Raw genomic sequence first — 24,848 nt, forward strand, 5'->3', positions numbered from 1 at the left:
TCTTGGTTATGCTGCAGTAACACATCTCCAGGTCTCAGCGGCTTCCCGCATAAGTTTCTCACAGAAGTCAGTGACTCAGGGACTCAAGCTGCTTTCATCTTGAAACACTGCTGTCTTTGACAGACAGCCCTGAAGGTGGCTATGAAGGGAAAAATGGACAAGGGTCAAGCATAGATTTCTTACAGCCAGGCCTGGAATTGCCTCACTGCCACTCACGCCAGTGCCAGAATTAGGCCCTCGGCCCCCATCCAGATGTGGGGGGGATGGGCAAGTGCAGGCTTCCTTAGTGGCAGAGGGCGGGAGGTGGGGAAATGGGCTTGGTTAACATTGCCAGTCCCGATCACAGTGGACTCTGGCTCCCAGAGAGCTATTTGAGTCTTCTTCTCAAACACAGGCCATAAGGTCCTGTGTCCTGGGCTCTGTGGGGTACAGAGCCTTCTCCAGCAAGGCAGACATAGCCTATAAACTAGAAAGACCTATGATCTGTGCCCTTCCCCCAACAATAACAAAGCAGGGCAGGGGTCAGTACCCACAGTCCAGCTCCATTTGGAGGAGCAGAGAATGGGAGACGCCCCACAGTGCTGGAAGCTGCCGCACAGACTGAGGTCACCTTGCGGTGAGGAAGGAAAGGACCTGATGGTGCCCTGCTCTGAGCTCTGCCCCCTGGTGGGGAGCTGGCCTTTTTTGTATTCCCTTGGCTGCAGCTTTTGGGCCAAGCTCAGCTTTCTCACCTGCTGCCTGTGGGTGGATGGTTCCAGGCCAGGACCTGTTTTGAGTGAGCCAGAGGCTTCAGTCCAGGCTCATGGGCCTTGCACACTTCCATCAAAAATGTGACAATCTTTGTACTTCTAATCAGTTCCATGTAAAAATAACTGCATTATTTTGGTCAGAGTGTTACTTTGGTGGCCCCTGATGGACCTTGTCTCCCAGTGTGGTCTCCCTCACCTGATGGGCGTGGCCATATGACTAGATGGGGCCAGTGGCATGATGGCAGGAGGGGCTTGATAAATGCCTGCACATGGAGCTTGACAGCCCACGTGTCGTGCTATGAGAACTTCAAACACATGGAGAGGCCACATGGGGGAGAGCAGAGGTGTTCTGTCAGTAGCCCCCATGAGCCCCAGATGACAGCCCACCATGTGAGTAATCATCTTGGTCAGCTCAGTGGAATAGCTCTAGCCAGAATCAAGTGTAGCACAGCCGCCCAGCTGAACCCAGTCCCCTATAGGATCATGAGTGATAAATGATAGTGGTTTCAAATGACAAAGTTTTGGGGTAATTTGTTACACAGCAATAGACAACTCAAGTACACACATAAAATTCTTTCCTAGACATAAGCTGCCTTATTTCCTTGCTGCCTTACCTCCATGCTTCTCTCAACTTAATGGTAGCTACCATGAGGCCATCTGGGATCATGATGGGAGAGCCACCCCCTTAATTCCATGTTTACCAAAAGACCAAGTTATTTTGTTCAGATGAGAAGTTTTATTATGCCTTTGTTGCTGAAAGCAATTTTGAATCTTATCTTTTCTCATTAGAGTTCAAGAAAGTATTTTGCAACCTTTTGATGCTAATTTTTTTTAGATTCTTTGTTGCCTTTCATTTCTGCTTGCAAACTAGCCAGTTCTTTCCTCCTTACTGTGATAGCGTTCCAAAATGCAGTCAACAGTAGCCAACTCACACTGCACATCCTATCTGGTCTGTCCCTTTCCCCTAGAGCTGCTGTCTCTGGGGCACATAACCTGCCTCCCAAGTTAGCATGAGAGTCTTAGCAAATGTCTTGTACTTGCATAATATAGATTTCCTGCTGTCCATCTTATGAGCTGTATTCTTTTTGCCTGCTACGCAGCTGCTTAGCCAACAAGTTCGTTTTTTCTGTTTTTTGGCTACAGCAGAAACCCACTCCTGATTTTCATATCATTTGCAATAGAATAGGCTACACAGGATCAAATAACCCCAAGCTCTCATTGGCTGAGCATAGTATCTTATGAGTGTTTCTCACTCACAAAAAGCCTAATGGAGATGTTCCTGGCAGTGCTCTGCAAGCTGGGGTGCCCAGACCCAGGCTCCTCCCTTATGATGCTGCTGTCTTCAATGCGTGCCTCAAAGGGTGCCATGGACAAGAACGAGGAGAAGTGCTTGTGCGACCCTGAAGTGGGTCAGACCTCAGTGGTGAACATCCTTTTCATACTTCGCTTTGGCTAGGACTACTCAAATGGACCCACCTTGATACAAGGGGCCTAGGAAATGTAGTCTTCTGGTGTGCCAGGAGAAAAGGGAGATAGTCTGGTGAACATGCAGCTTTGTGACAGTGGCTGACAGCATGGACAGCAAGTTAGTGTGGACCTGCAGGCCGTATGCCTCGACTGTCCTCATGGAGGGGGTCCCAGATGCCCAACTCCCCCCCATTCCGGGTTCCTGGGCACTCGTGCCTTCAGCCTCTAAATCTCACTGCATCATCTCTTGCCTTGACTGGGCAGGGATGCAAGGAGCTTTGTGAAGTGACGGTGACATTTCTGTGCCTTTGGGGCTGGGTTGTGCATTCTTTTCTTTTTTGAGACAGAGTCTCCCTCTGTCACCCAGGCTGGAGTGCAGTGGCGCAGTCTTGGCTCACTGCAACCTCCGCCTCCCAGGTTCAAGCAATTCTTCTGCCTCAGCCTCCCGAGTAGCTGGGATTACAGGCACCCGCCACCATGCCTGGCTAACTTTTTGTATTTTTAGTAGACGGGGTTTCACCATGTTGGCCAGGCTGGTCTTAGAGTCCTGACCTTAGGTGGTCCGCCTGCATCAGCCTCCCAAAGTGCTGGGATTACAGGCGTGAGCCACCATGCCCGGCCTGGTTGTGCATTCTTAAAGTATTCTGGGCCAGGCGCAGTGGCTCACGCCTGTAATCCCAACACTTTCGGAAGCTGATGCAGGCAGATCACCTGAGGTCCAGAGTGCAAGACCAGCCTGGCCAACATGGTGAAACCCTGTCTCTACTAAAAATACAAAAATTAGCCAGCTTCAGTGGCAGGTGCCTGTAATTTTAAGCTACTCGGGAGGCTGAGGCAGGAGAATCACTTGAACCCGGGAGGCGGAGGTTGCAGTGGCATTCCAGCCTGGGCGACAGAGTAAGACCCTGTCCTGTCTCAAAAAAAAAAAAAAAAAAAAAAAAAAAAAAAAAAAAAAAAAAAAAACGCATTTTGTTATATGTAAATGTCCCCTCTAAAGAACACACTAAAGCCAGACACTGGATTCTGGTTAATGGTATAAGTGTGCTGAAATATACAGAAGGTGGAGTCCTGATGTCGCGGTTTATTTTGAAATGCAATAAAAATAGGATGGATTGAAACAGGGATGAATAGTTGGATACATGTGAATATACAAGTATGGAACAGGAAATTGGTAATGGTAAAATCTAGGTGGTGGGTATGTGGTGTTCACTGTAAAATGATGGCAACTTTTCCATGTTTAGACATTTCAGTAATGTTGAGAAAAACTGGAAAATTAAACATAACCAGAGAGGGTGAGTTAGTATTTCCCAGCTGCTGACAGGCTGGACAAATGGGGCCTGAGGCTTGGACGTGCATGCCACAGGCTAGAGGCTTCAGGGAAGCTTCAGGTCCCCTTGATGTGGACCAAGGCCAGTGCCCTGGGTGAGGTGAGGCCATGGACAGAGAAGACAGCTTTCCGGGGAGCTGTGATGAAATGGGGCAGAGGACAGGAGCAGCTGAGGGTGCTGGGTTTTTGCTCTGTGTCATCCCATGACACATGTGGGGCACATGTGGAGGCTGGTGTGAAGGAGCCTGTGCAGGAAAACTCACGATAGAGGGAGAAGGGGAGAAGACCCTTGAAAGCACTGTATCTCCCACACACCCAAGGCATGTCCTCAGGTAGGGTCAGGAAGGCAGCTAACGTGGGGTGGTTGTGGGAACAGAAGGGAGCACCTCAGCTAAGCTGGCAGGGAGGGTGCTGGAGGTCTGAAGAGACAAAGGCTGTAAGTTTCCTCAGAGAATGCATGAGGGAGTTGTCTAAGGAAACACAGACCTGGGCCATGGATGGAACGCGAGCCGTTGCGGCTCTGGGGGCTCAGACAGGTGCAGGGCAGGTGAAGGAACAGCTGGCTGTCACCAGGGCGGAGACCTTGCCAGGTGAGCATAAACGAAGGATGGAGGGCACTATGGGAAGTGCATGCAGATGACCAGGAGTTCTATACTGGGTTGGGAGGAAAACAAGGAAAAAGGGGCTGATGGTTGGCAAAAAGGGGCTGGGCCAGGAGCTTGGAGGGCCTGGTGGTTTGAAGAGCACAGGGAAGCACCACATGAGTGAGGGCCTGGACTGAGGGAGGGATGCCTCAATCCAGACTTCGGAGGCAGTGCCTTCACCAGTAACAAGAGATATGCCTGGCTGTGAGGGGTAGAGGTGAAGATTGTTCCAAGTGAGGAGGTTGAAGAAGAGGCAAGGATACACCCCTGCTCTAGGCTCACCGCACATGGGGAGTGGGAGGAAAAAGATTCCACTTAAGAGGGCTGCAGGGGACTGAGTGGGCTTCAGTAAGGCCAGAAGGCAGAGGGAACTTCCTATTCCGAGAAGATGGTCGGAATCACAGGAATTTTGCTGACAACAGATGATGAGTTTCAGAACGCACAGTGAGTTGGGGGGAGGGCACGGGAGTGCTCGTGAGATAAACGCCAGAAGAGGGTCGGCCCAGATGGTCTCAGGGCAAGTGCCCATGACAGTCCAGGGCAACATGGGTGAGGCTGGGAGGTGGGGGTTTGCCAGGAGCCTGTGGTTTCTCTTGGATCCCGCTGAGGGCAGTATCTCGGCTGGGGCACCATGTCTGCCGAAAGCTCAGAGCAGGGCAGAGAGGGCCCGGGGCTGCCTTGTGAGGTGCCAGGGGTTCTTGTGAAGGTGGGGAGGCCCAGGGCCAGGGCCTCCCAAAGTAATGCTGAAGGGGCTCTGCTTCCAGAAGGGCCCGGACAACCTCAGAGGTCAGGGTGTTGAGCCAGGGGGCTCACATTCCTCTCCTGCCAAGGGGCTGCCAGAAAGCTGGACCCCAGCCAGTGGCCTCCCAACTCTGAGAGGTTTCCAGCCCCCATCCTTGGACTGCGGGTAGGGGGGCAGAGAGGGGAGTGGGCAGGCTGAGGGTCTGCCGTCCCCCGGGTACCTCACCATCCAGCTTCCAATAACAGGGTTCTCTCCTTGCCAAGGGAGGCTGGCGGCCAGGAGCATGGCTGAGCAAGTGATTCTACTTAACCCCAAGCCTCTAAGGAGGGTGCCATGCCCAGTTCAAGGAACAACGTGTTGAGGTATAGAAAAGGCCACACAGCTTTGAGTGGCAGAACCTGGTTATGTCAAAGCTCCCATCTCACATGCCATCCTGCTGCACGGTCTGGTCTCCTGGCAGCTTCCACGGCACAAGGGGTAGGGACGGGGAGAGCCTTGGAAGTGGGGCCAGGAAAGGCCCAAGAGCCCCCAGCTCCTGTGGGGGAGGGGCTAAACAGGAGAGAAGGCAGCCCCAGGCCTAGGCTCTCTGAAAATGAGACTTTATTATATAAAACTATTCCGTGTGCTCCCAGCTCTGGCCACCAGGGTGCCCTTCAGGCCGATGGCCAGCAGCTGACTCCGGGAAGGCAGCCCTTCATTATCAGAGACTGCAGCCTGTGGAGCCTTCACTGGGGGAAGCTCTGGGGCGGGCTGGGCCCTGACACACCCTGTGTGTCAGAAGGCCCAGTGTCGTAGCCCAGTTTCCTCATGTCCTTGGTCACCACGTTGAAGAGGAGGGTGACAAAGCCCTGAGAACGGACACGGGTCACTGGGGACAGAAGGGCAGCATCAGCCAGGCTGGGCTGGGGCAGAGACAGACCCAGGTTGATCTGGGAATCTCTCAGCCTCAGCATTCTCATCTGTAAAATGGGGACAACAGCGCCTGACCCAAGCCCCTCACTGGGAGGTAAAGGGGCTGCTGGGACAGGCAGACATGACAAACCCTCTGTGCTCCAACCAGGCTCTCATCTGGGAACATTTGTGGGCTAGCTCCCATGTGCCTGGCAGGTCCCCGGCATTCACCCCAACCCTGGGCCCATCCACTCCCAGGCTCTAACCTGTTTGGGGGCTGGGGGTAAGGGAGGGGAGGGAGCTTTACCTTCCCGGCCTTCACCCTGAGCCACCACCTTGGGGTCTGTGTACTCGGGCCGCCGCCCCATGAACCAGCTGGGAACACAGAAGAACACAGGTGAGCAGGGCCCCACCTGGGCATTCCTGGCCTTGGACGATGCTGGATGTGGGCTCTCCTCAGTTTGGAAACCAGCGCTCCTGCTCCAACCGCACCCCACCCCCACCAGGAGTAAGGCCCTAAGCAGAGCCTTCCCGGTGGCTGGGCTCCAGCATGGGGTGTCCCTTGCCGGGGTCACATAGCCTGGCCAGGCCTCATGTGCTCTGCGGCCATGCTGCCTCCACTGGCCGGTTAGGCTTTTCCATCTCTGGCTTCCATGGGTTTGGTTCACTGGGAATGAGAGCTCAGGGAGATTCTGGGGTGGGGGTGCTGCCTGAACCCCCAGAAATAAGTGACAGCAGCTGAGGTGGGGGAGGGGAGGGGACAGTGTGACCCTCCAGCCTCCCTGGAAGGGGGTCCCACCCAAAGAGTCTGTGGGATGGGCAGAAGGGCCAGAACTGGGCTCCTCAGCCTTACCTCCCACTAGTGTGGGGTCCAGGACATGTCACTTCCCATATTGGCACCCACCACAGGCCCTGCCAGGGGCGGCATGCAGCCATCAGGCCAAGCATGCGCCCTCCCCAGCCCCAGACCCCAGTCGGGCCAGGCGGGAGGCCAGGAGGCCGGGGGTGTCAGGCCCCGCTGCCGACACACCCACGCGAGCCGGAAACAACCAGGAGCACTATTCCCGGCCGGGTGGGTCCAGCAGCCGCGGGCTTCGCCCCGCCGGGACTCGCGGCCGCACCTCCTCTGCACCACAGCTCCCAAGGCCCCCCGCACGGACACACCCGGCCCCGAGGGTCGCTGGCAACTGTGCTGATGCAACAGCCCACACACCGCCCTCCCCGCAGCCTCTCCGTCTCTGAGGTGGGCACCAACCCTCACCTGGGGCTGCTGCAGAGGGGCCCAGGCCAGGGAGGGGCTCTCGGCTGCCGCAGAGTTGGCCTGTGGAGACCACAGCCAGGGAGCGCTGCCCACCAGCCCCCAACCCCAAGGAGGCAGCCAGGAAGTCAAAGCCAGCGGGCACTCCCCAAGGGGAAGGGATGGGCAGCCACAACCCCTGCACCTCAGTTTCTCCTTTGGGAGAGCAAGACTCTCACAGCACCCATCTCACAAGAGGCTGTGTGTGAGGACTGCGGCCTGGGCATGTCCCCACTGTGCCCAGCAGATCCCATCCCGGAGCTCACATGGAGCTCCCATTCCCACTGAATTTCTTTCCTGGGGTCCGCCCGGGTGGTCTGCTTAGCTGGCTGGGGTGGGGGAGACAAGACAGGCTGTCCTGGGAAAGCGTTCCAGGCAAGGACCTGAGGCAGGGAAGGACCCCTCGGGCGGGAGGAACTGAGGTAGATGGGAAGCAAGCGGGCAGAGGCCATGAGGTGGGCAGGGCCTGACCACTGGCCTGGCAGCATTCTGGTTGAAGTTCATCCTGACAGAGGCGGGTTCTAGCAGGGGAGGGATGCGGCCCCAATTGTGTTTTAGGAACACCGTTTTTCTTGCTGTGTGAAGACTAGACTGGAGGGGTTCCAGCAGGCTGAATGACGGCCCCTCAAAGATAGCAGATCCTAGTCCCAGGAAACCGTGCACGTGACCTTATTGAGAAACAGGGTCACGTGCACTTTGCACAGATATGATTAGGCTAAGGATCTTGAGGCGACTATCCAGGTGGACCCTAAAGGCCATCACAAATATCCTTATCAGAGGGAGAGACAGAGGAGGTGGCTCTGTGACCGTAAAGGCAGGGACTCGAGTGATGAGGCCACAAGCCAAGGAAGGCTGGGGCCAGCAGAAACTGAAAGGGCAATAAACAGAGTCTGCCCTAGAGCCTCAGGAAGGAGCACAGCCCTGTGGCGCCTCTTCTGGGCCCAGTGACCTGGATTTTGAACTCTGGCCTTCAGCACTGTGAGGACATAGATTTCTGCTGTTTTCAGCTATCACGTTTGTGTGTTTTGTTGCAGCAGCCACTGTGGGAAATGAATACAGGGGCCAAGAGTGTTTGGGGCAGGCCCTAGGCCAGCGCTGGAGGATGTGGGGAGAGGCTGGGAGAGGGGTGGGGATGACCGAGGTCTTAGCCTGAGCAAGGAGCCTCCATATTTGGGAAGATTCTGCCAATCAAACTGCCTTCACTAATCAGACCTTTCCCCAGTTTTTGTAATCCAAGCACATACTGCCTTGCCCAGTTGCCAGCCCCTCCACAGGGGCTGTGAAACCCTTTCCTCAGCGAGCTGTCTCCTGGAGGCCCAAAGTCCTCCTTGGAGCTGTGGGCGGTGGAACAGCGTGAACAACCCAGCCTGGATGGCTGTGTGGGTCCCCAATCTCTTAGGCTTTCCCAACCCACTGATGGGCACTGCCTCACTGCCTCCCTGACAGCCTGTGGCATGGGGATTGTCACCTCCCGGTGATACTGGCCCAGGTCATCTGGGAAAGAAGTCATTTGCCACAGGGTGGCCTCCCAGAAGGACTCCTACGGGCAATGGGCACACAAATTCTCAGGCTGAGGCCAGCGGAGACCCTGCCCTTCCTCCCCTCTACGGCTCTCAGAACTCAGTGAAGCATTCTCGGCCCTGGGGCACGATGCTGTCCCTCCACCCAGCAGGGCTCTGGCCTGGTCTCACGCCCAGTACTGGCCAGGCTCGCAGGGGCTGCTTGCCAGCTGCTGCCCTGGAACCCAGGGAGTCCTCCATGTTCCACTTGTGCCTCACTGATCTGCTTGGGGGCGGCAGAGGCTTGCTGCCCAACTGTGCTAATGGGCCTCAAATCAGAAGGCCAGGGCCCAGCTGGCCCTCTAAGTTCTCACTTGGATGTGGGCAGGGGTAAGAGGCCTTCCTGCTGGGGCTGCATCCAGGCATCCCCTGGGCCTTCCCTGCAGGCCCTGTGTCCTGGCCCCTGCCAGCCTCCCTGATGTCTCCCTCATTCTGCCTGGCTTACCACTTACTGGCCACACTGCTATCCTGGCCACACTGCCGTCCTGGCTTCTTCTAGCATGCTAAGCTCATGCTCTCCTCAGCCTGGCAGGCACTGTTCCCTGTGCCTGATGTTCTTTCCCGGCTCTTCCCTCCACACTAAGCCTCTGCGCAAATGTCAGCCCTGGCCAGAGACTCCCACATGTAAAGGCATTTATCATGATTACTGTTCCAAGGTGTCTGACTCATACTGCTATATCCTCTTGTTTCCCACCTTTTAATGTCACATTATGTCATGAGCATTTTTCCCATCTGACAAGAGTTTTTCCTCTGCTCCATCTGACACAAAGATTTTTCACAGGGCACAGGGTAAAATCGCCCGGCCTTCTGCTGCTAGAACAGGGCTGAAGGGAGCCCCATGACTCAGCACTTCCAGGGGACCTGTTTCTATTTGTCCTCAGTGGGTGGAGCAGCTTGCAGATCTGAGGAGGCGACCAGGCACAAACTGAGGGGTAGAATGGGACATCCATTTATCCCGTAGATCAGAAGGAGGGGCTGGGGTTATGGGTACAAGACTCACCTTGTAAACTTCTGCAGTTTAGACGTAGATTCTGGGACAAACATGGGGATAGTCCTTTTGTGCCTGAAACAAATGTTTTTGCAGACAGAGATGCTGAGTAACAGACCTTTCTGAGCCTCCAGGGAGAAGAAACCCTCAGATCAGGCCAGTGCAGCTGCAGCGTGGGCCAAGTCAGGGCCAATATCAACGAATCCAACCTGTGCTAACTGAGCACCCCTGTGCCTGGGCAAGGTGCTGAGCGCCAGGAGACAGCCTCATGGAGGTCAGAGTCCCTCAGGGTCTTTTCTTTTCTGGGTCCCATTACCTCCTCAACCTACCTGGTGTGTGGCTGGCACCACCCATCCGAAAGCTTCTCCCAAATACAGGCTACAACCCCCCTGGCCACCAGGCTGAGCTGCCCAGGCCCCTAGGGACCCCAGAGCATTCCCAGCCTGAACCTAAGACAGAAAACGAGGTGAGGTCTGTCCTAGGACAAGCCCTGCCCAGGGCCCAGGTAAGAATGAGGACCTACCGGCCAGGTGAGAAGGGCACATGCACGGCCCCATAGCCTCGAACCACATCGTTCCCGAACACATCTGGTCCATACACGCTGAGCACGATCTGTGGCCCTTGGGAAGGACAAGGCAGGGGATGGGCACATGAGGACACATGGGGGAGGTGCAGGGCAGAGAACAGGGCGTGTCCAGCTGAGGGTGCTCAAAGAATGGAGCTCAAAACCCTGGGGTGGCAGGCTTGAGAAGGGACAGGAGCAGGCATGGGAACCCAGACTGTGCCAAAGACTTCTGCCCACCCTGGTACTTCTTGTGTCTCCACTGAGGCCTGGGCACACACTCCACACCCCTTCTCACTGCTGTGGAGTCAGTGCCCAGTCACTCCATGTACAAGGAGGCACTTCCAGAGGCCTTATTCTGGGCCCAGGGCCCCAGCAATGATCAGAGCCGACTAAGGACCTCTGCTCTCTGGGTGCTCCCTTCCTGATGGAGGTGGGCTCATGGGACTGAGGTGGCAGGGGCTCATTTTGGGGGTGTCTAGAAGTCAGAGAGAAAACAAAAACCTTCTGGGCATTTTCCTTTAAAATATTATAGGTACTATAATAGGTGTGGCTGTTTTTACACCTGCTTCGTGTTGCCATTGAGACGCATGAGGCACTTTCACCTCGCCAGTTTCAGGTGAGGCCCAGGGAGGGACTAGGAGCCAGCCTGCCAGGCTCTGATCCTGCAGCCACAGCTTAGGCAAGTTAGCTAACCTCTCTGCCCCTGTTTCATCATCTCTAAAACACATGAAATAGTACCTAATGCATAGTAAGTGCTCAGTAAATGTTAGGGAGAGGTTTGTGCTCTTCCCATTACTACCTTCCACCAAAGGTAACCATTATTCTGAATTTTATGAAACTACCTCTTTACTTTTCTTTAAGACTTTACTGCCAAAGAATGCATCCCAAACCTGGTACTTTACCTTTGCCAATGTTTTTGAAAGTTTATACAAAAGGAATTACACAGTATATTTATTTTTGTGCCCAGCCTCTAATCCAAAATTATGTCCATGAGATTTTCTCAAATGGTTTCCTGTAAAGGGGTGTGTTCATGTTCAATACCATATAACATTCTGCCTGGGAATTTGTCACAATGACTGTTCATTCTAGTGCTGATGGACACATGGGCTGCCCTTCCTCTGGGGGCCACGCACCCAGTGCTGAGCACCATGGTGCAGGCTCTCGGTACTCACGTGCACACATCTCTGGTGGGCACACACCCAAGAATGACACTGCACAGGGCCCATGTATGTTCCCTCCCAAAAGGTAACACCAAGCTGCCAGCATGGTCCTATCAGCCAGCACTCCCCCAGCAGTGGTATCTGATTCCTGCTCCTCTGTACCTCACCAAAACATGGCATTACCAATCTTTTAAATTTGAGCCGTCCTAGTGAGAGAATAGTGGTAGCTCACTGTAGCTTTAAATTACACTTTCCTTCATTTTAGATTTTTCTTACTGAAATAAGGTTGAGACCTTTACCTGTTTCTTGGTCACCTAGATGTCTTCTTTTGTGAAGAACCTACTCAAGTCTCTTGCCCGGTTTTCTACTGGATGGTCTTTTTCTTTTTTCTTCATTAAAAACATTTTTTTTAAGACAGGATCTTGCTCTGTTGCCCAGGCTGGAGTGCAGTGGTGCAATCTTGGCTCACTGGAATCTCTGCCTCCCAGGTTCAAGCGATTCTCCTGCCTCAGCTTTCCAAGTAGCTGGGATCACAGGCGTGCCTCACCAAACCCGGCTAATTTTTGTATTTTTAGTAGAGACAAAGTTTCACCATGTTGGCCAGGCTGGTCTCAAATTCCTGACCTCAAATGATCTGCCTGCCTCGGCCTCCCAAAGTGCTGGGATTACAGGTGTGAGCCATGGTGCCTGGCCTGACTCTGACTTTTCTTCTTTTTAATGTGGTGAATTATTTAGAGACAGGGTTTTGCTACGTTGCCCAGGTTGGTCTCAAACTCCTGGCCTCAAGCAATCTTCCCACCTTGGCCTCCATATGAGCCACTGTGCCTGGCCAACTATAGATGTCATAAAACATTTGTATTTTTGGAATAAACCCTACTTCTCATGATGTATTATATTATCCTTTTTTTTATCTTGCTAGTTTCTGAATATTTCATTTGCGAGTTTTGAATTCAGTTTCCGAATATTTTGTTTGGGAGTTTTGCAACTCTGTTCATGAAGGAGTTTCTTCTTTTTAATGTCCTCAGCAGGCTTTAGAATCAAAACTATGCTGACCTAAAAAAGTTGGGGAATGTTTAATCTTTTCAATTCTAGGAGTTTGTGTAAGTCTGCTGTTACTTCCTCTTCTTTTTTTTCTTACACTTCTGCCATGGAAGGTGTCACTCTTTAAATGCCTGGTGGAACTCAGTGAAGAAGACACTTGGACTTGGAACTTTCTTTGTGAGAACATTTTTAATTATAGATTCAATTTAATAGATATAGGACTGCTCAGATTCTTATTCCTTTTTTGCAGTTTTGGTTGTTATCTTTTTCTAGAAATTTGACCATTTCATCTACCTTGCCAAATGTATAGCAAATGGCTGTTCTTTATATCTTATCTTTTTACTGTCTGCAAGATCTGTAACATGTTCCTTTTTCATTCCTGCCATTTCTGTCTTCTGTTTCTTCTTCTTCTTTTTTAGAGATAGGGCCTAGCACTGGCACCCAGGCTGGAGTGCAGTAGCATGATCATAGCTCACTACACTCCCAAACTCCTAGGCTCAAGCAATCCTCCTACCTCAGCCTCCGGAGTAGCTGGGACTACAGGTGTGAGCCACTGTGCCTGGCCAATTTTTCTATTTTTTGTAGAGACAGGGTCTCACCATGTTGCCCAGGTTAGTCTCGAACTCCTGGGCTCAAGCGATCCTACCGCCTCAGCCTCCCAAAGTGTTGGGATTATAGGCGTGAGCAACCCTGCTTAGCCTGTTTTCTTTTTCATCATCTTAACTTGGGGTTTTCAGTTTTAAAAACCAACTTTTGCCTCTTTCATCTCTTCTAAGTGTGCTTTCTGTTTAATGAATTAATGTCTGCTGTTTCTCATTTTATTCTGCTTTCTTTGGGTTTAACTTGCTATTCTTTTATTAATTTCTTTTTTTTTTTGAGATTGAGTTTCACTCTTTCGCACAGACTGGAGTGAAGTGGCACAACCTCAGCTCACTGCAACCTCTGCCCCCTAGGATCAAGTGATTCTCCTGCCTCAACCTCCCGAGTAGGTGGGATTATAGGCACCTGCCACGGGCCTGGCTAATTTTTTTTTTTTTGAGACGGAGTTTCGCTCTTGTTGCCCAGGCTGGAGTGCAATGGCATGATCTTGGCTCACTGCAACCTCCACCTCCCAGGTTCAAGTGATTCTCCTGCCTCAGCCTCCCGAGTAGCTGGAATTACAGGTATGTGCCACCACGCCCGGCTCATTTTGTAGTTTTAGTAGAGACAGGGTTTCTCCATGTTGGCCAGGCTGGTCTCGAGCTCCCGACCTCAGGTGATCCGCCCGCCTTGGCCTCCCAAAGTACTGGGATTACAGGCATGAGCCACTGCGCCTGGCCTATGCCTGGCTAATTTTTAATATTTTTAGTAGAGAGATGGGGTTTCACCATGTTGACCAGGCTGGTCTCGAACCCCTGACATCAGGTGATCCACCCGTTTTGGCCTCTGAAAGTGCTGGGATTACAGGCATGAGCCACCACACACAGCCTTCTTTTACTACTTCTTTTTTTTTTTTTTTTTTTTTGAGATGGAGTCTCGCTCTGTCGCCAGGCTAGAGTGTAGTGATGCAATCTCAGCTCACTGCAATCTCCGCCTCCTGGGTTCAAGCGATTCCCCTGCCTCAGCCTCCTGAGTAGCTGAGGCTACAGGAGCACACCACCACACCCGGCTAATTTTTTGTATTTTAGTAGAGATGGGGTTTCACCATGTTGGCCAGGCTTGTCTTGAACTCCTGACCTCATGATCCACCCACCTCGGCCTCCCAAAATGCTAGGATTATAGGCATGAGCCACCACACCCAGCCACTAATTTCTTAAGATGGATGCTTAAATCATTACTTTTTCAGCCTATTTTCTTCTCTAACATGCATTTAAAATTACAAAATTGGCCAGGTGCAGTGCCTTACATCTGTAATCCCAGCACTTTGGGAGGCTGAGGCAGGTGGATCACCTGATGTCAGGAGTTCAAGACCAGCCTGGCCAACATGGTGAAACTCTGTCTCTAATAAAAAAAAAAATTAGCTGGACATAGTGGCAGGCGCCTGTAATCCCAGCTACTTGGTAGGGTGAGGCAGGAGACTCGCTTGAACTCAGGAGGCAGAGTTTGCAGTGAGCCAAGACCGTGCGCCATTGCACTCCAGCCTGGGCAACAAAAACGAGACTTCATTTCAAAAAATAAATAAATACGGTCAGGCATGGTGGCTCACACCTGTAATCCCAGCACTTTGGGAGGCCGAGGCGGGTGGATCACCTGAGGTCAGAAGTTTGAGACCAGCATGATCAACATGGAGAAAACCTGTCTCTACTAAAAATACAAAATTAGCCAGGCGTGGTGGTGCATGCCTGTAATCCCAGCTACTAAGGAGGCTGAGGCAGGAGAATCAGTTGAACCCAGGAGGAGGAGGTTGCGGTGAGCCAAGATCGTGGCATTGCACTCCTGCCTGGGCAACAAGAGCAAAACTCTGTCTCAAAAAATTAAATAAACAAACAAAATTTAAAAATAAAATAAAATTACAAAATTTCCCTCTATCCATGACTTTAACTGCCCCCTGCAAATTTAAATAGCTCAGTATTATCATTCAATTCAAAATTCCATTATTCCATCAGTATTTCTTCTTTGACATATGGGTTGTTTTTAGAAGTTATTTTCTTATTTTTCAAACATATGGAGATTTTTCTCATTATCCTTGCTGTTGGTCCCTAGCTTAAGTTCACTGTGGTCAAAGAAAATACTCCACTCCTCCTGAAAAGCTAAAAGAGTTCCAATGTACTGGCACTGACTCACTACCGGATCACCACTGACAGCTGAGTCTACTTGCTTTACTGCCTCTCCCCATGCCTCAGTCAAGTCGTCCTACTTGTGAGGAATTTCAAAGTAAATTACAGATCTCTGGACACTTTCCCCAAAATACTTCACTATGCATGTCAGCAAATAGAGCTCAGTATTTGTTCACAGTTCTTTCGAGATAAAATTTATGCATAATGCAACATAAATCTTAAAGTGTACTATTCAATGGATTTTGACAAACGCATACATCTGTGTACTAGCTGCTTTCAAGATTTTCTTTTTGGCTGGGGGCGGTGGCTCATGCCTGTAATTGCAGCACTTTGGGAGGCTGAGGTGGGTGGATCATGAGGTCAGGAGTTCAAGACCAGCCTGGCCAAAATGGTGAAACCCCCATCTCTACTAAAAATATAAAAATTAGCCAGGCGTGGTGGCATGCACCTGTAATCCCCAGCTACTCGGGAGGCTGAGGCAGAGAATTGCTTGAACCTGGGAGGCAGAGGTTGCAGTGAGCTGAGATCATGCCACTGCACTACAGCCTGGGCAAAGAGCAAGACTCCGTCTCAAAAAAAAAAAGAAAAAAAAAGATTTTCTTTTTGTCTTTGGTTTTCAACTGTTTGATTATCATGCACCTAGGGGTGGGTTTCTTCCATTTATCCTGCTTGAGGTTTGTCTTCTTGAATTTGTGGCTTGATGTCTCTCATCATTTTTGAAAAAAATTGTAGCTATTTATCCCTTCCAATATTGTCTCTATCTTGTCCTCTCCCCCTCCTTCCAGGATTCCAATTCCACATGGCAGACTTTCAGTATTCTCTGTCTCCTACCTTCTCGTCTATATTTTCTATTCTTGGGTTTCACTGTAGATATTTTCCTTTGACCTAGCTTTCAGTATATAATTATCTCTTCAGCTTTGTTTAATCTGCTGAATTCCTGCTTTTGGTTATCATATTTTTCAATTCTAGAATTTCTATTACAATGTTTAAAAAATATGGCCAGGCATGGGGCTCAAGCCTGTAACACCAGAACTTTCTTAGGCCAAGGTGGGACGATTGCCTGAGCTCAGGAGTTCAAGACCAGCCTGGCCAACATGGTGAAACCCTGTATCTACTAAAAATACAAAAAATTAGCTGGACATGGTGGTGCATGCCTGTAGTCCCAGCTACTCGGGAGTCTGAGGCATAAGAATCGCTTGAATCCAGGAGGTAGAGGTTGTAATGAACTGAAATGGCGCCACTTCACTCAGAGAGACAGAGGAAGACTCTGTCTGCAATTAAAAAAAAAAAAGTCGGCTGGGCGTGGTGGCTCACGCCTGTAATCCCAGCACTTTGGGAGGCTGAGGTGGGCAGATCATGAGGTCAGGAGATCGAGACCATCCTGGCTAACATGGTGAAACCCCACCTCTACTAAAAATATATAAAAAAAAATTAGCTGGGCACGGTGGCGGGCGCCTGTAGTCCTAGCTACTCGAGAGGCTGAGGCAGGAGAATGGCATGAACCTGGGAGGCGGAGCTTGCAGTGAGCTGAGATTGTGCCACTGCACTCCAGCCTGGGCAACAGAGCAAGACTCAGTCTCAAAAAAAAAAAAAAAAAAAAGTCAGGCTTCCTAGTTCTCTGCCATAATTCTCAGTCTATTTTATCTCTTTTGAGCATAGTAAAAATGTATCTGACAATTTCAGTGTCTGGAGATTCTGTTTATCTCTATTGCCTTATTGCCTTATTTTGGCTGGTTATCATTTATGTTGTCTTGATTCTTGTGTGCCTTATTATATGCCAGATATTACATTTGAAAAAATATATAGAAATAATTTTATGTCTATGAGACGTTATCTTTCTCCAAAGAGTTTTCTTTTTTTCTTTTTTTTTGAGACAGGGTCTCACTTTGTCACCCAGGCTGGAGTGCAGTGGCATAATCTCTGCTCACTGCAGCCTCGACCTCCTAGGCTCAAGCGATCCTTCTGCCTCAGCCCCCAAAGTAGCTAAGATTGCAGGCACCCACCCCCATGCCAAGCTAATTTTTGTATTTTTAGTAGAGACAGATTTTCGCCATATTGCCCACGCTGGTCTTAAACTCCTAAGCTCAGGTGATCTGCCTGCCTCAGCCTCCCAAAGTGCTGGAATTACACGCATGAGCCACCATGCCCAGCCCAAAGAGGTTTCTAATTTGTTTTTGTCAGGTGCCTTGGCTGTAACAATCTTGGAGCTGAATAGAAGAATCAGGAGGTTGAAATCATCAGGGGCTGAGCTGAAATCCCTGTGAGGCTGCTCTGCTTCCATCTCTCCCTTATTCCTAGGGCAGCTCTTTGAGGTCTTAACCCAGTTTGGTGAGATTTACCTGAGGCCCTCCTCCCAACCCCTTGGAAGGCTCTGAACATCAGTTTTTTTGTGTGTCTTGGGCCCAGAGAGGCTGTCAAAAGTCTTGATCAGTCTCTCAATCACCTCTGTTGAAATCAGCAAACACTCCCAGAGGAGATGGGATTGGGGTAACCTCTCTGGATTTCTGTTCTCCTGGATCTTGCCTGGTAAATCTCTTCTACTTTGCTAGCTCTCTGATGCCTCTGAGGTGGCTGCTTTTTGTTTTTGCTTTTGTGTATTACATTTACCTCTCTTACCTGTCCTCGGCAGGAGGAGGTTGGTCCAGTACCTACAGTACCTACTGCACTGTTCGAGGAAGTCTATTGAAACTTGCTACTCATGGATGATGACAGCAGGAGGACCTGCTCAGGAGGACCACCAGGAATTTTCTGCTCCAGACCCTCCACACCGTGGTGAGCCTAGGCCCAGGCCACGTGCAGTAGAAAGGCCTAGATTGTGAAATCAGATGGGCCTGAATTAAAATCCACACTTGGTCACTAGATGTAAAGCAGAAGGCAAATGATGTCAGTTTTGAGTGTCAATTTCCTTATATGGGAAAAGAAATGGAGAGAAATCTCTCCAGCAGGTATGATTGGGAAGCTCAGATTAGTCCACACAGTGAAAGTATTCATAGTCCCCACGGAGACTAAGCCCAGGCTTTGTGCACAGTAGGCACTTATGAAGTGCAAGTGAACGATCAGAATGGTTAATAACCACCAGCCAAGGTAGAAAGTAAGCAATGACAGCCAGGAAGCCCTTGGGAAAGAGGTTAGACATAGGACGTGGGAACAGTATCCAGACAGACGGATCGGCATGAATAAAGTTCAGATCAAGAAAGTTGAGGGACTAGCACAGGAGGAGCAAGTGCCAGGGTCTAGCCGGAACACAACATGCCATGGGAAGTCAGCAGGCACAGAGTCAGGCCTCCAGGTCAAACAGCTGCAGTCCTGCATGCCAGGGTGGGCAGCCTGCCTTTTACAGGTGTGGCCACTAGCCCTGATGCACTCTGAACTTCCAGAGGGCCAGCTGCACAGCCTGTAGCAGATGAAGGGGGTGAGTGGGGATGAGGAAGAAGAGGAGGGAAAGGGACAGATGGCGAGAGAGAACGTTGAGGGCTGCTTCAAGAGCCCAGGTGACAATCTGAATGTGAACAGTCATGGGCTGGATGAGGGAGAGGCTGTCTTGGGGGTGCTGTGTGAAAGCTCTGCCACCCTAACCCGCAGGGCCCCTGCAGACTCACAGCCGTAGGGATTGGTGCTTTTAAAGGTGACATCAATGGGGAAGTTCCACACCAGTGCTTGCCGCACATCTTGGCTCTTGGATGTGATCTGTGAGATCCCCTCCTCCAGACCCTGTGGGGACAGTGACACAGACGGCTGGATTCAGAGCAGAGCCAAGCTGCTGCAGCTCCTCCCCTTACCTTCAGCAGGCAGTTGGGAGGGCTGCTTTCTCAGCTGTCTTCTCCCAAGACACTAACTTCCAAACAAAGGGGACTAAGAGATGATGGAGTACCTCTTTAAGTCTGGTACTTTAATGCCATAGCGTGACAACCCTGGGAGGCCAGCCATTCTCCCGGGCACAAGGGCACTAGGTCTGGTCCCAAGCTCTTGCCCCACTGAAGGAAATGGTCTAGCATGCTTACACTCTCCTGCATCCCCACCCTCACCTGAGTATCCCCATTGGTAAATACGTAAATGTGTTTTCTCCATCAAAAACAATCCTTTTCCAACTCTGCTGCTTCTTCCACCCACCAACCCTTTCTCTGCTCCCTTTATAGCAAAACTGCTTCAAAGAGCTGCCACACTCACCGGCTCCAATTCCTCCCCTGCTATTCTTTTGTGACCCCACTCCAGTGTGACTGCTGGCTCCAGCACTCTACCAAAGGGTTTTCTCCATTAATGCCCGTGACCAACATTGCTAGATCCAATGGTCATTTCTCTATCCTCGTGTTACTTGACCCATCAGCAGCACCTGATGCAGCTGCTTACTCCTTGATACACTGTCTTCCCTTGGCTTCTGGGTCTCTCCACCGCACAGGGTAGTCCCTGCTCAGCGGCTCTTGCTGGTTCCTTCTCAGTGTTGCCGTCCTATGGCTGCATCTTTGGCCAGCTCCTCTACTTGTACTTGGTGATCTCATCCATCTCATGGCTTTCAATGTGCTCTAGATGTCAAGGATTCCCAAATTTATGTCTCCAGCCTGGTCCTTGCCTTTGCATTCTGGATCAGCACCTCCTCTTGGATATCCAGTGGGTGCCTCAACCTTAACCCACACCAGGCTGAGCTCCAGGTAGCTCTCCCCAATCTGTTCTTCTCACTGAAAGGTAGCTGCCTACTTCTTATTTTTTTTTCTTTTTTTTTTTTATTAATTTTTTGCACACAAAACAATAAACATTTTCTAAAAATACATACAAACAAAAAGATGCGTATCAAACATATTAGGAAGGTTGCACATGGGAAGACGGGGAATAGAAATGGGGAGTGGGAATTGAAGAAAATAAATGAGAGAAGGACTTTGTATGGATCAATGATAATAACTCAATCCTCTATTTGACAAAGAAGAAGGAGAAGGAAGAGGAAGAAAAAGAAAGTGGGATAAAGGATCAGAAAGGGAGGAAAATAGAAAAAATTAGAGTATGACTCCAGGGTGTAGCTGCCTACTTCTAAGGTCTCAGGCTAAAAGCTCTGCTGTGAATCCTAACTCCTTCTCTCAGACCTCACATCCATCAGAAGAACCCGGCAGCTCTAGCTTCAGAGTATACTTGCAGTCCAGCCCCTCCCGCCACCCCACTGCTGCTGCCCTCCTCTCCCATCTCCACTGCTGTCAGAGCCAACTGGGCTGCCCGCTCTTGCCCTTTTCCCCCTGAGTCTATCCTTGTCATAGAAGCCAGGGTAATCTTCTAAAAACGTAAGTCAGATCACTTTCTCTGCTGAAAGCTCTCCAATGGGATCCCATCTCCCTTTGAGTAAAGGTCACAGTCCTTATTCTGACCTTCTAAGTCCTACAAGACCTGCCCAGGTGCCTCTCTGCTCCAGCCACTCTCCTGCTGGCTCACTCTCCAGTGGCCACATGGCCTCCTTGCTGGTCCTCAAACATGCCAGGCAAGCTCTTGCTCCAGGGCCTTTGCACTCTCTGCTTTCTGCCTGGACAGTTCTCACGGGTTTCCACATGGCTTGTTCCCTCACTTCCTTCAGGTCTTTCCTCAAAAGTTACTTTCTCGGCAAGGCCCTCCCTGGCAGCCTTAGTGAGATCGCAGCCTCCCTCTCATCACTCATCCCTGTCACTTCCTGGCTTGGTGTCCCCTCACACTTCTGGCTTACTAACATTCTAGAATATGCACTCCTTATTATCTGACCCCCCAGCAAGAATGTGTGCTCTGGGAAGGCAGGGTCTTCTGGTTTGGCTTTGCTCACCCCTGCATCCCTGGCACACAGAAGACAATCAGTAAAGGGAAAAGAAGGATTATCATCTCAGTTGTACAAATGAGGAAACTGAGGCTCAGAGAGCTTAAATAAGTTCAGTCTCCTTTTCTTAAACTGCTATGAAGATGAAACAAGTGCTTTGCTAACAGCAGAGCACAGAGCGGGCTGAAGTTGTCACCATGGTCCCTCACTTGGTGGAGGCAAGCTACCCCTTGGGAAGTCCTGGAAGGAGAGCTCCTACTCTGTCTTCTGACTCCAGGTCCTCCCCACTGGCTGAGGAGAGGCCAAATGGTGAGCGGACTGGCCAGAGTGTCCACTGGCCAGAGTGTCCACAGGCTCACTGGCGCCTGCCTCCTGCTGCAGGTGTTGCTCTTTGGTGCCCCGGGCAAGCTCACAGGGTAGGGCGTGTGAGTGCAGTCTTGGTGGATGGATCAGGGAGTCCAACCATGGCTGTGTCCTCTGCTCCCGCTTTACCAGGAACACTCATGTTTGGGTTCCCCTGAACTCAGTGTCTACGTCTTAACTGGTTCTGAATGGGGAGGGGAAGGGTATGACACCTTCAGAAACCCCAAAAGTCATGAAGGCAGTAAGGGAGGCCCAAGAGTCCAGCTTACCGCTGTGGGGGCCCAGTCCTGGCCATACACAAAGCAGTACTTGCAGTAGAGGTCATCATACTCTGGAAACTGAAAAAAGCACAGACAGATTCTGTTGACTGGTATTCATGCTGAGGCCAATGCATTTGCTAGGCAGGTGCAGCCAAGGGGAATTCTGAATGTGAGACACCTGGGAGTGGGTCTAAGAGACGGCTGGAGATGTGTTCAGAGGAGAGGCTGAGGACCTAGAAGCGGGAGTCCATGGGAGACTCCCAGGTGCCATGGCCCCTGGCTTTTGCTCAGGCTCTGCTTTCTGTCTGATTTGTCCTTCCTACTTCACCCGGAAAACTCCTGCTCACCTTTCAAAACTTACCCTTCAGGGAACCTGCCCTAACTCTCAGGCTGGTTTAAGGTCTCCTCTTGTCTCCCTTAGCCCTGTGCTTCCCTCCATAAAAGCAATGATTGCCTGTGTCTAAGTCTGTCAATTCCTCTAGACCATGAGCAGGGAACAGATTTAATGCCTTTCTGTGTCCCCACTGCCTGGCACAGGGCTGGGCAAAGATAAGGTCTAAGGCAGGGGTCCCCAACCGGTACCAGTCAATGGCCTGTTAGGAACGGGTCCACACAGCAAGAGGTGAGCAGCAGGCGAGCAAGCAAAGCTTCATCTGTATTTACAGCTGCTCCCCATTGCTCGCATGACCACAAGAGCTCCACCTCCTTGTCAGATCAGTGGCGGCATTAGATTCTCATAGCAGCATGAACCCTACTGTGAACGGCACATGTGAAGGATCTAGGTTGCATGTTCCTTATGAGAATCTAATGCATGATGATCTGTCACTGTCTCCCATCACACCCAGATGGGACCATCTAGTTGCAGGAAAGCAAACTCAGGGCTCCCACTGATTCTACATTATGGTGAGTTGTATAATTATTTCATTATTATTTACAAGGTAATAATAGAAATAAAGTGCACAATAAATGTAATGTCCCCAAATCATCCCAAAACCATCCCTCGCACCTCCTGTCCATGGAAAAATTGTTTTCCACGAAACCAGTCCCTGGTGCCAAAAAGGTTGAGGACCACTGATGTAAGGGAATGGTGCTGAAGTGAAAGGTCTGAGAACCCAGGAGGCCATCATATGCAAGGCTGGAGCTGAGGCCCTGAAAAGAGGGAGGTGCTGAGAGCAGGAGAGCAGGGAGGAACAGTGTGACTGTCAGTGTGTGTGTGGGGGGGGGGTCGATGATGCTGAGAGCACAGACACATGTGACTCAGCCCAGCCAAGGGCCCCTAATGGGAAAGGACAGGAGAGTGGGGAAAGACGGTCTTAGGCACTAGGCTAAGGCAGAGGCGGACATGGTGGGAGCATGTAGTAGTATCCCTGATGAAACAGGAAGGCAGGAGACACCTACAAAGCATCAGGCCCTGTCACAGCCTTACCCAAACCGTCTCAGTCAATCCTCACAATAATATAATAAAATAATAAAAAACACCACCTCCAACAGCCTGGAAGGACAGTGTAGTGAAGCTTTGAGGTCAGATAGGCGTGGGTTCAATTCCCAGACAGGCCAGTTCCTTTGGTATATTTCCCCAGCTGTAAAATGGGGGTGTTAGTAGTGCCTATCTAGTAAGGTTGTAAGGATGGACCAGTGCCGAGCACCGACTTTGGGACATATTGAGGACTTGGTAAGCGTTGGTTTATGTTTACAATAAATGATTCCTCTAAAGTGTAGGGAGATGGAGAATAGCGTCCCTCGGGCCTGGCAGGCACGCCTTCCTTGGGTCAATTCCAGGCCACCACCATCGTTGGATGGTTGGATTCGAACCCGAGTTCAAGGATCTGGGGATTCAGAATGCGGGACAGTAACTCCACACGGGACACGGCGCAAATGCTGGAAACTCGGCCAAGCTTCGGCTCCTCGCGTTACACCCCGGGAGGCTCCTGCCAGTGATCCAACCAAGTGGGCATGATCCGTGCGAGGGCCCACAGGCTTGGCCGAGTGTGACCTCGGTACTAGCTCAACATCTCGAGGTCTGCTTCTGTTCCTGCACATCGGGACTCAGGATCCGGGCAACCTCGCGCCAAGCTCACCAATGCTGGCTCCCCTCCCCCGCCTAACCGAGAGACTCAGAGGAATGACGTGGCTCTCCGGGGGCCACAGGGCAGCCCGGGGGGTTGCGGGAAGGGCCCCGAGGGACGCTGGGGGGCGGGCCCCGGCGGGGTCCACGGCTGCTCACCTGGGCGCTCTCCACCTGCCCGTTGACCATGAGTAGAAAGACGCTACGACTCGCGGTCGCCATGGCAGGGCTGGGGGTTCCGGGGGGACCCACCCAGGCCGCGCGCGGTTGCTAAGAGACGCCGGCGTTGCCCTAGAAACAGACGGCGTTGCGCGCAGGACACGTTTCTTGGCAGCGACACCTTCGCGAAGGCCACGCGAGTGCGTGTGTGGCATGCGCAGGCGCAGTGAGCGGGCGCCGTCATAAGGGGGCGGGGCTTGTGTGGGGCGGGGCACAATGGGGCGGGGCTCCACACCGAGGCTCCACCCCCCCTTAGGGCAGGTATGACCGAGACCTGGGGCGGGAGTGTTGACCGGTCGGGTAAAGCCAGCCCTACCGCTCGACTCAGTTGCACCCGCAGGGAGTGTGCGTTCACTGTGACTCGGCCCGGCTCCCCCTCCCCGCCGAAGCGCGGAGGCGAATGAGAGCTGAGTCCAGGGGAGCAGCGCCCCGACTCACGCCCGCAGCAAGCCGTGTTTAAAATACATTCAGCCACTAGATGTCGCCGTGGCACCACCGCGAGGACGCGGAAGGAGGCGCTGCGGAGCACGGGCGGCGTGACCACAGCGGTCGGGGCTAACTCTGGAAGGCCAGGTGCTCGGAGGAGGCTCCCCAACTGGGGCCGGGCAGCGTCCAAGCAGGTGAAAAGGATGCGCCCTTGTGGCTTGGAGACCCTTCCCCTCGAAAAAGTTTATTAAACTTGGGAGGGACCTCAAGAATCCTTACATACAAGCCATCGCTCTTTAGTTCGAAGCTGGGGAAACTGAGGCCCGCAGCGGGCGGCGCCTGGCACCCCAATCAGCCAGCGCTCAGGGGAGTTGCTAGCCAGAATCCACGAATCTGTCAAGATACAGTCTTGTATCTTAGTGGCCTGTCACATAGTAAGCACTTGGTAACTACTAACTTGTTGATAAATGAATAATGGAAGACATCTCCATTTTACAGACGAGGAAACAGATTCAGATGGCAAAGGCAGGTAAGTAGCTAAGTCAGGATTCAAACCCAGGACTCCAGA

General features: G+C 51.5%; 1 protein-coding gene across 6 annotated transcripts; it reads right to left on the reverse strand.

Moving 5' to 3' along the window:
* Window positions 1-24,024, reverse strand: B9D1 (B9 domain containing 1). 6 transcript variants are annotated; one of them, XM_030828324.1, is made up of 7 exons: window positions 23,795-24,024; window positions 21,580-21,648; window positions 18,786-18,897; window positions 10,188-10,284; window positions 9,677-9,739; window positions 6,128-6,195; window positions 3,185-3,689 (listed from the first exon to the last, which is right to left on the reverse strand). In XM_030828324.1, the coding sequence occupies exons 1-7, from the start codon at window positions 23,855-23,857 to the stop codon at window positions 3,601-3,603; spliced, it is 561 nt and encodes a 186-aa protein (XP_030684184.1). In that variant the 5' UTR covers window positions 23,858-24,024; the 3' UTR covers window positions 3,185-3,600. The 6 variants fall into 6 exon arrangements, with proteins under 6 accessions (XP_030684182.1, XP_030684184.1, XP_030684179.1 ...); XM_030828319.1 differs by lacking the exon at window positions 3,185-3,689 and adding an exon at window positions 5,508-5,777; XM_003281905.2 differs by lacking the exon at window positions 3,185-3,689 and adding an exon at window positions 5,508-5,797.
* Between the last annotated feature and the right edge of the window lie 824 nt (window positions 24,025-24,848).

Source organism: Nomascus leucogenys, chromosome 14, assembly GCF_006542625.1.
Source record: "Nomascus leucogenys isolate Asia chromosome 14, Asia_NLE_v1, whole genome shotgun sequence".
NCBI lineage: Eukaryota > Metazoa > Chordata > Mammalia > Primates > Hylobatidae > Nomascus > Nomascus leucogenys.

What these genes read in the sequence shown, in the direction of transcription:
- B9D1 (XM_003281905.2), bottom strand. Translation starts at nt 23,857, where the DNA reads ATGGCGACCGCGAGTCGTAGCGTCTTTCTACTCATGGTCAACGGGCAG. An exon ending in AAACTGCAGAAGTTTACAAG is followed by an intron (nt 6,196 to 9,676) that starts GTGAGTCTTGTA and finishes CTGTGTTCCCAG; the next exon opens with CTGGTTCATGGGGCGGCGGC. An exon ending in TCAGGGTGAAGGCCGGGAAG is followed by an intron (nt 5,798 to 6,127) that starts GTAAAGCTCCCT and finishes TTCTGTCCCCAG; the next exon opens with TGACCCGTGTCCGTTCTCAG.